Source organism: Sebastes umbrosus, chromosome 17 (genome assembly GCF_015220745.1).
Source record: "Sebastes umbrosus isolate fSebUmb1 chromosome 17, fSebUmb1.pri, whole genome shotgun sequence".
NCBI classification, from domain to species: Eukaryota; Metazoa; Chordata; class Actinopteri; order Perciformes; family Sebastidae; genus Sebastes; species Sebastes umbrosus.
The window spans coordinates 10,208,504-10,217,114 of record NC_051285.1 but is presented as its reverse complement, the minus strand read 5'-3'; the positions used below and the strand labels follow the sequence as shown (position 1 = coordinate 10,217,114).

The window sequence follows — 8,611 nt, the reverse complement described above, 5'->3', positions numbered from 1 at the left end:
TAATTTTGTATTGGGGACATTTAACGCCTGTGGGGATTATTTATTGTCAGATATATTTTTATCTTGTTCTATTTTGTAGGAATGCAAAGCAAGTCCTGTAATGTGACCTAACTGTCCTCTGCACTGTCTCCACTGGGCTGTGCATCTAAGCAGAGACAGCAGAGGAATTATGTAAGATTAATTGTGGAAACTTTCTTTGTGTCTTTTATAAATGTTTATATTGTGTTGCTCACCAGTGTCTCCAGGAGTACACCGCTATAAGAATGTATCAGTGCTCAGTCAGACAGGCAGCCCTGCTCATTTCCAGGCTCTGGCTGGATCCCATGGCCTGGACACTTGCGTCACTCTGTCTCAGTCTCTCTCTCTCTCTCTCTCTCTCTCTCTCTCTAGTCTAGTGTGGTAATTTTAGTCCTGACGTTGGCCTGTTAAAATGAGTCCCCTGACGCTGTCAGAAGGGTGATACAAATACAGACATACACACTTTAGTCTCTAAAGTCCTCCCTGGAGGAGACAAGAAGAAGCCGGTTTCACCCAAACTTCATTAAGAAAGAGGAAAAGAGGAGGACATGCTGGGTCATTGGGGGCGCCGTCACATGACTTTCTCACAGGTAGGTGACTGACTCACTAGATATGAGGAGCCTTGTTGTTTGTGTGGGAATCTAGTTGGCTAGTAGTAACCTCTGATGATTCACAAATTACTAGAGTTGCAACGATTAATCAATTAGTTGACAACTATTAAATTAATCGCCAACTATTTTGATAATTGATTAATCGTTTTGAGTACTTTTTTTAAGGAAAAAAATAGTCAAAACTCTTATTTCAGCTTCTTAGATGTGAATATTTTCTGGTTTCTTTACCCCTCTATGACAGTAAACTGAATATCTTTGAAGTCATCTTGGGCTTTGGGAAACACTGATTGACATTTTTCACCATTTTCTGACATTTTATAGACCAAACAACTAATCGATTAATCGAGAAATAATCAACAGATTAATCGACAATGAAAATAATTGTTAGTGGCAGATGTTGATCTTTACAGCTGCAGTGGGTAGAAATGGATCAAATATGATTAAAAAAAGTTATTTTTATAAAACGGTCGCTATATCCTGACAGTAGTGCATGAGACAGGTAATCTGAAAGAAATCATGTGTCTCTGTGTCCTCTGGTGTCCTCCGGTGCTCCAAATGGCATCTGCGATATTTCATAGAATGGAGGAAAACAACAAATCAGAGCCGAGCTGAAGTCTGCCGTCTCTGAGCAGCTGTCAATCAAGCTCGCAAACTCCGATCAAACGGTCAAACTAGGCAGCGCTGATCAAATATGAATCAATATTCTGTTAATGTAATGCCTATTTCTCACATAAAATGTTTTTAGAAATATCTAGTAGTGTACTGTTTAGCTGAAAAGTGAGAAAGTTTGTAACCCGGCAGCCACGTTGAGATCAGTTGAGGATATACCAAGCACCGCCCAGCAGCCGGAGCACAGCCAATAGGAACGCTCTCTCTCTGAAATGACCTGTGATTGATCAAAGTCTCCTTCACAGGCTAGATTTTCAAAAGCCTGAAAACAGAGCCATGAGGAGGTGCAGAAGTCTAGTTTTCTCTTAGAACACTTGAATTACAATATGCTGAAAGGTTATTATGGAATTTTTTGCCCAATGATGCCAAAAACATTCTGCCTACTGAAGCTTTAAGGATCAAAGGTAGCCAAGCTGGGCCTCCGTTCAGCATCCATTAACTCTTTTTTAAAAAAGAAATACCCTCATGACTTTTAATGACATATCCTTGAATCAACAATATTTCATTCCCAGCAGAGTTGAAGGGGATGATGTTTGGGTTAAAGTAGGGCAATCTTCTCCTGAACCCAAACATACACAGTTCACTCTATCCTCCCACGCGTCCGTACTCTGACTCGGTCACCGGTCAGACTTCTGACGTCAATTTCAGTCCGAAGGTCCCTGTGGACACAAACTAACTTCTCATATCCCGTAACACAACATTCTTTTCCTGGTCCTGTTCTTAGGAAAAAAAAAACATCTGAGTGGGTAGGCCTTACATTCCTCTTGTGGCTTTGCACTGCTCTGTCTTTCGCTTTCCTTCTCCCATCTGCTCCTTAATCTTATGCCTGTCCAAGATGTTCCAGATGTGGACCAGCCTGACTGGTTCTGTTGCAGTTCCTCTGGCTACAAATGATAACATCTACCAGAGTTGTACAGTACCACCGCTGGCACTGCTTTTCCATTTGACAAGACAGACTTTATGTGACAGCCACTGCTGCTCTGGGATCTCCACCCTTCAGGATACTGCGATTACACTGACATTGTGGCTTTAAAATGGGGCCTGATTGTTTTTTGGATAAGCTTGTGAGGAAGCAGACAGTCGGAGAGTAAGATAGACAGACAGACAGACAGGGCTGGCTGGATTCTTGTTCCTTCTTGAAAGATTTAAAGTGATTTAAAGTTCCTTCTTGAAAGATTTAAAGTGTTTGGCTGCTGGAGATCTGTTTGACTGTTAACATGTAGGGTGTTAAAACAAAAGTCTTCGCCTCAAACAGTATGAGGAAAATGGCTCTTGTGTTTCATGAGTTAAACAGACTATTTGCTGGCAATTGCAACATTTCCAGCCGGGAGTAAGACCATTACCGCAGAATTTTCTCTGCCCTCTTCGCCGCGTCCACGTGTTGTTTACTTTGTTGTCTGGCCTTGCACAGATTTCAGGTGAAAGTTACATCACTGCACATCTGGAAATCATTTTTTCACAAAGAAAGACTAGTCGGATCATGTGCCTGGCCTCCATCCAGATCTGATTCCCTGCCTGGTTTCATCGCTTCCTAAAAAAAAAAAAAGTGCCTTAAAAGGTTGACAGAGAGAAAGGGAGACACAGAGAGAGGGAGAAAGTGATTGAGGGAGGCTGGTGGAGACGAGCGCTTCCTTGTAATCGCGTCATGAAGGCGGCGTTGTCCTCCTCTTCCTGTTTTATCTCGTGTCTCAGACACAGTCCAGGTGACACCAGCAGTGAACCTGGTAGATCTCCTCTGTCGTTGCAGACACAAGGACATCACTCCTCTTCGTCAAAGCCTCAAACTCTCTGTAGGATGACGGAGGGAGACGTCACGGTGCTGCCATTTGGACCTGCGTCCTCTCTGGACCTGTCCAGGCAGGAGCAGCGGACGCTGACCAGACTGTACAGCCAGAACGGAGGATATCACCTGAGGATTTTACCAGATGGGACTGTGAGTGGTGGCAGGCAGGAAAATGACCCCCACGGTGAGGAAGGAATTTTTTCTTTTCTTTCTTCTTGATGTGAGTTTTGGTTGTTGTGTCTCTGAATAAGGAGCAAACTAATAGATATGGAAGAGAGTCTTTTAGCTATAAGATTAGAGAAAAGATTCAAATGAAGCTGATCAAATTCTGTATCTGTAACTCATACCTACCGTTTATTATTTTGACTTTTAACACTTACTTTGCTGATGATTAAAAAGTCGTCAGTTGTTAAAATAAAAGAAACAAAATTGAGAAGTTATCTTGGGACTCTGATAACTGGACGTATAAATGGAGAGGACCCACATAGATCATTTTTTGTCTTTTTTAAGGGGGGTACAGGGAGTCTTTAGGGGGAGATAGCAGGTCAACAGTAGATTTCACATAGAAGTGGTGAACATCATTTGAAAGCTGGGAACCTGAAGATTAATTTGAAATGCAGATCAGGCAGCTTGTTCTAGTCATAAATAAGAAATAAAAAAAATAATGAATGTATTTATTACTTAGAATAAATTGTGAAAGTGTATAAGGGTTTAGAACATTGTGATGGAAGTATATGATGGTCATCCCCATTCTCTATTACAGTATGTCTCATAAATTGTAGTAGCAATTTGTGGGTTGACAGCAGTTGTTACACAGATTTGGTGCTATATTTAACCATTTTTTTCCACTTGAGAATTGATGAAAATGATCAATAATCCCTCCAAAATACCACATTAAGACACCAAGTCCTTGAGGAACACCATAGAAAAAGCCATGCTGTGATTTGGTATCAAAAACTTTTGACGGCAAGAATTGCATTTTTTGGTGATTGTATGTCGAGCACTTCTGTTCTGGAAACTGCTCAGAAACCCCCTTATTGTTAATCTACATAGGAAAGCCATCCATCCTCTGAATGCTCTAGGTCTGTAGTTTGTGGATGTACAGTTTCATGAGGCTGTGATTATCCTAGGGGTCACCACACGTCATTTTATACAGTGAGATCAAGTTTCAAAAAATGGTCTCACTACAATGAAATGGCTACTATACGGACTACCATCATCACACATGAATACAATTGGGCTCATTTTATCCACAAGAGTCTAAGCTTTACAGTGATACCCAATTTATGTAATTCACAGACTGTTTAGGGACCCCAGTATGCAGAAATATTCAAATACACCATTTTAGAATAGGTGAAAATAACACATTTATACTGCATGCATAAAACTGCATTGTTTTTGCTCCAAGCTGCATGTGATTAACATAAAGTGGGCGTGTCTGTAAAGGGTAGACTCGTGGGTAACCATAGAACCCATTTTCACTCACATATCTTGAGGTCAGAGATCAAGGGACGCCTGTGAAAATGGCCATGCCAGTTTTTCTTCGCCAAAATTTTGTCTAATTTTGGAGTGTTGTTTAGCCTCCTTCCGACATGCTAGTATGAAATGGTTGTTACCAATGGATTAGGTTTTCTAGTTTCATATGTTACCAGTACCTTCCCTCTAAAATTGAGCAGCCTGTGAAAAGTAAAGTCGGTCAGGATCACCGGCGATCCCGCAGGTCTCAGAGGGTTAAGGCTCACAAGCGTGGGAATTTAAATGACTTGAACTGTTAAAATCCTCTTGCAAGGTATTTAATCACAGGACCTCTGGTAAAGCTGCTCAGTGATTTGGGTCCGTAAACATACCTTATGTACACATTCAGACGACAGGGCCTACGCTCCCTGAAAAATTCTGAGCAAATGTTTATTTCAGGGCGAAAACGATTGTTACGTTGTGTTAAAGTAAGTTTATCTTCTACTTTGTCCTTGGAAAGGCAACAAAAATGTGTTGAAAAGTGTCATATTTTTGTGCTGCAGACGTCCTGAGGCTGAAGGCTGTGAGCGTGGGAGTGGTGGTCATCAAAGGCGAGAACACAGGAAGGTACCTGGCTATGAACAAAAATGGACGCCTCTACGGATCAGTGAGTGTTTGAACAAAGTGGCTGCCGGTTTGAAAACAAATTACTTTTATTCACTGCTGAATTGCTGATTGTAAATAAAGTCAAATTAGGGCTGTCAATTGATTGAAATATTTAATCGTGATTAATCGCATGATTGTTCATAGTTAATCGTGATTAATTGCAAATTAATCACACATTTATATCTGTTCAAAATGTACCTTAAAGGGAGATTTGTCAAGTATTTAATACTCTTATTAACATGGGAGTGGACAAATATGATTGCTTTATGCAAATATATGTATATATTTATTATTGAAAATCAATTAATAACACAAAACAATGACAAATATTGTCCAGAAACCCTCACAGGTACTGCATTTAGCATAAAAAGATATGTTCACTATGTGATTATCATAAAGTTGGCATATCTGTAAAAGGGAGACTCGTGGGTACCCATAGAACCCATTTTCATTCACATATCTTGAGGTCAGAGGTCAAGGGACCCCTTTGAAACTGGCCATGACAGTTTCTCCTTGCCAAAATTTTGCGTAAATTTTGAGCGTCATTTAGCCGCCTTCAAGACAAGCTAGATTGTCATGGTTTGGTTTATCAAAATTTGATGAAAAAAAAAAACAACAAAAAATGAATTTAAATGGAAAAAGTAAGACTTTGTTCCAAATCGCATACTTTTTCTTTTTACTTTTAGTGCAGCTGCCCTTACAAAGTATATACTGTTGCGTACAGTATGCATACAATTGGGACATACTACTTTGTCATAACATTGTGCCTTGAACTTTGCCCCTCTTGCTCATATATCGGCTCAGCAGAGGATTGTGGGTCAGAATAGCCAGAAAAGCATGCTGGCTTGCATACTGCAACCAAATGTAGTAGGACATCCTGCTATTTTTGGCATACTGCATTTGGCATACTACATATTGGGACATACTAAATATTTTTCTGGCATACTAAGTAGCATGGTCAGTATAAGTTTAAAGTCATTAATTGCTACAGTTTTATAATAGCCTAGATTAGGCTGCACAACTGCAAAACACTGGAAAATCACAGTGCCACACGGTGACCACGTGTAAAATATAAACCCCTGTGAGCAACAATTTGTCACTGGGATGAATAAAACAACAGATGAGTAACATGAGCCATTAATGAATTACAGATTTATCATGTCGATTCTTATTTCTATTATTTATCGCTCTGTATTGTTCTTTTGCTAAGTGTTTTTATCCACACAACCTTTAATCATAGGAATGAATTAGAAGCCTTGCAATGAAACAAACTTCTTCTCTTTTCTCCTCCACTTTCATTTTCCTGTCTCAGCAATCACTGAATGATGAGTGTTACTTCCTGGAGAAGTACGAAGAAAACCACTACAACACATATTGCTCTCAGAAGTACAACTGGTATGTCGGGCTGAAGAGGAACGGCCAACCCAAACCAGGACCAGACACCCACCAGGGTCAGAAGGCCGTCTTCTTCCTGCCAAGGCCTGCGGGCAGCGTGTAAAGCAAGACGGCACCAGGAACCGCGGACACGCTCACTCAAGTCTTTAAATGCACATTAAAAGTGCAATTTTTTTGACGCCGGGCAAAGTATCTTATTTAAAGGTCACTTAAAATCAGTACAATGGGGCACTAAAGCCTGAGGCAAACACATGATGCTGTTTTACAGTTAGTTCAAGCTCTATTTCATGTCAATAACCTACATGTTTGTTCATTCCTCTCATATATGTGATTCCAGCTCATACTGTATGTGACCATCGCCTATATAAAGCACATATACGCCCTCTCACTTGCAGACAGTAAATGTGTGCGGTATCAGTGCGTGTCAGCCGTGATAAATGGGTGTTCACTTTGAACCCTGGTATGAAATACCACTGCTGGAAGACAGACAGCAACGGGACGCTTTTACACAGAAATAGTTTTACAATTGATCACGTCTGGCACAAAGGAAACCAACAAGGCAGTAAACATAAAAGGACCAACCATCTGGCAACGCTGAATTCAAACTCATGCAAACAAAGTCTACAGTGAAGGGCATAATAGCAGTAATATAAGTATGTCAGTGCCATGCTTAACGGTACGGCGGGGTGGATGTTTGAATGACTAGTAACTACTTTTAATCTGCTCAAGCCTGTTTGATGCCCGTTTCTGTAATCACTTGTATTCTTCGTGGAATGTCAGCAATTTTATGACAAAACTGCAACAAAAAAATCCCCATGAAAACAGACTAAAATTTAAAAACTGTTGAAAAGCAGCACCCTTGTTTATGATAGGGTTAGCCATGACAACAGTAAATCATCTGTATGACTGTATTATTATATCAACACGTTCTCATCCCAACTCATCACATACGGACGCTTTGTCAGACCCTTCAGCGTCACTTTTTGGTCGCAGTAAACACGTTCTTAATGTTGTGAATTAATCAAAAACACTTGCTTAGGTTTAGACAACAAAACCGCTTAGTTAGGTTTAGGAAAAAACAACGTGGACTACGTTTGTGCAGTGAAAATGTGACTGGACGTTGTGATCATGGGACACGAATGAACAGTTGATTGTAAAGTGAAAGTGAAACGTAACGCACGGGACACTATTAGTGGTCTCCTGGATGAAAGCCTCGTGTTTGATGGAATGAAAACACAGTCAAGAGCCTACTTCAGCCTCTTAGTGGCTTTTTAATCGATAGTATGCGCTACACATTGTATGTTGGTACCAAACGCAGACGGACGTGACAAAACGTAGGTATTTGACGCCCTGAGAATGGGCTGGTTATGTTGTCAGCTCACAGTCTTCGAAGCCGATGTGAAAACTTTGTTTCAGTCTTCAGTGAGGTTATTATTAAGTTGTATGTTTATGAAGTGGTGGAACCTAAGAAGAATTTAACATCTTAGTGACACCAAATGCTCCAAAAGTGTGGATGGTTTGAGGCAGAGACGGACCAAATGTTGACCATTCTGTCTTAGACCAGAAAAAGTTTCCCTTCTCTAAGCAAAAATAGCTCAACACTTCTTTCTATATTTCTTTCTTAATTGAAACACATGTTACTGTAACATTAAACCAGGTTAAATTACTATTGTGAATATTTATTTATAAAGTTTTATTGCTAGTAAAATTGAATTTTGCTGAACACTGCAATGGACATTTTTACAAAGTAATACATATTGTATTAAGTGTACTTAAATAAAGTCTGCCTTATTATCCATAAACAAATAAATATGTTTGATTTACTGCAACTGTGATTGATGTTCCAAAAGATGTAATAAAAGTGTACATGCATATCTTTAAAGGATGTGTCCAATACATCTGTTGCTAATGAGCTTGCTGTATGTGTGTGTGTGTGTGTGTGTGTTTCTGGCATTGCCTGAGAACATCTGTTTGTTTTTTTTATCACAAATTACACTCTTACAGGTGTTTACCA

General features: G+C 39.9%; 1 protein-coding gene across 3 annotated transcripts; it reads left to right on the top strand.

Annotated features, from left to right (window-relative positions):
• Nucleotides 1-433: 433 nt before the first annotated feature.
• Nucleotides 434-6,985, top strand: LOC119476256 (fibroblast growth factor 1-like). Of its 3 annotated transcripts, none has more exons than XM_037749602.1 (4): nt 434-608; nt 3,046-3,265; nt 5,100-5,203; nt 6,515-6,985. In XM_037749602.1, exons 1-4 carry the CDS (start codon nt 567-569, stop codon nt 6,698-6,700), a joined length of 552 nt encoding a protein of 183 aa, XP_037605530.1. In that variant the 5' UTR covers nt 434-566; the 3' UTR covers nt 6,701-6,985. The 3 variants fall into 3 exon arrangements, with proteins under 3 accessions (XP_037605530.1, XP_037605531.1, XP_037605529.1); XM_037749603.1 differs by lacking the exon at nt 434-608 and adding an exon at nt 1,847-2,044; XM_037749601.1 differs by lacking the exon at nt 434-608 and having other exon boundaries at nt 2,071-3,265.
• The last annotated feature ends 1,626 nt before the right edge of the window (nt 6,986-8,611 follow it).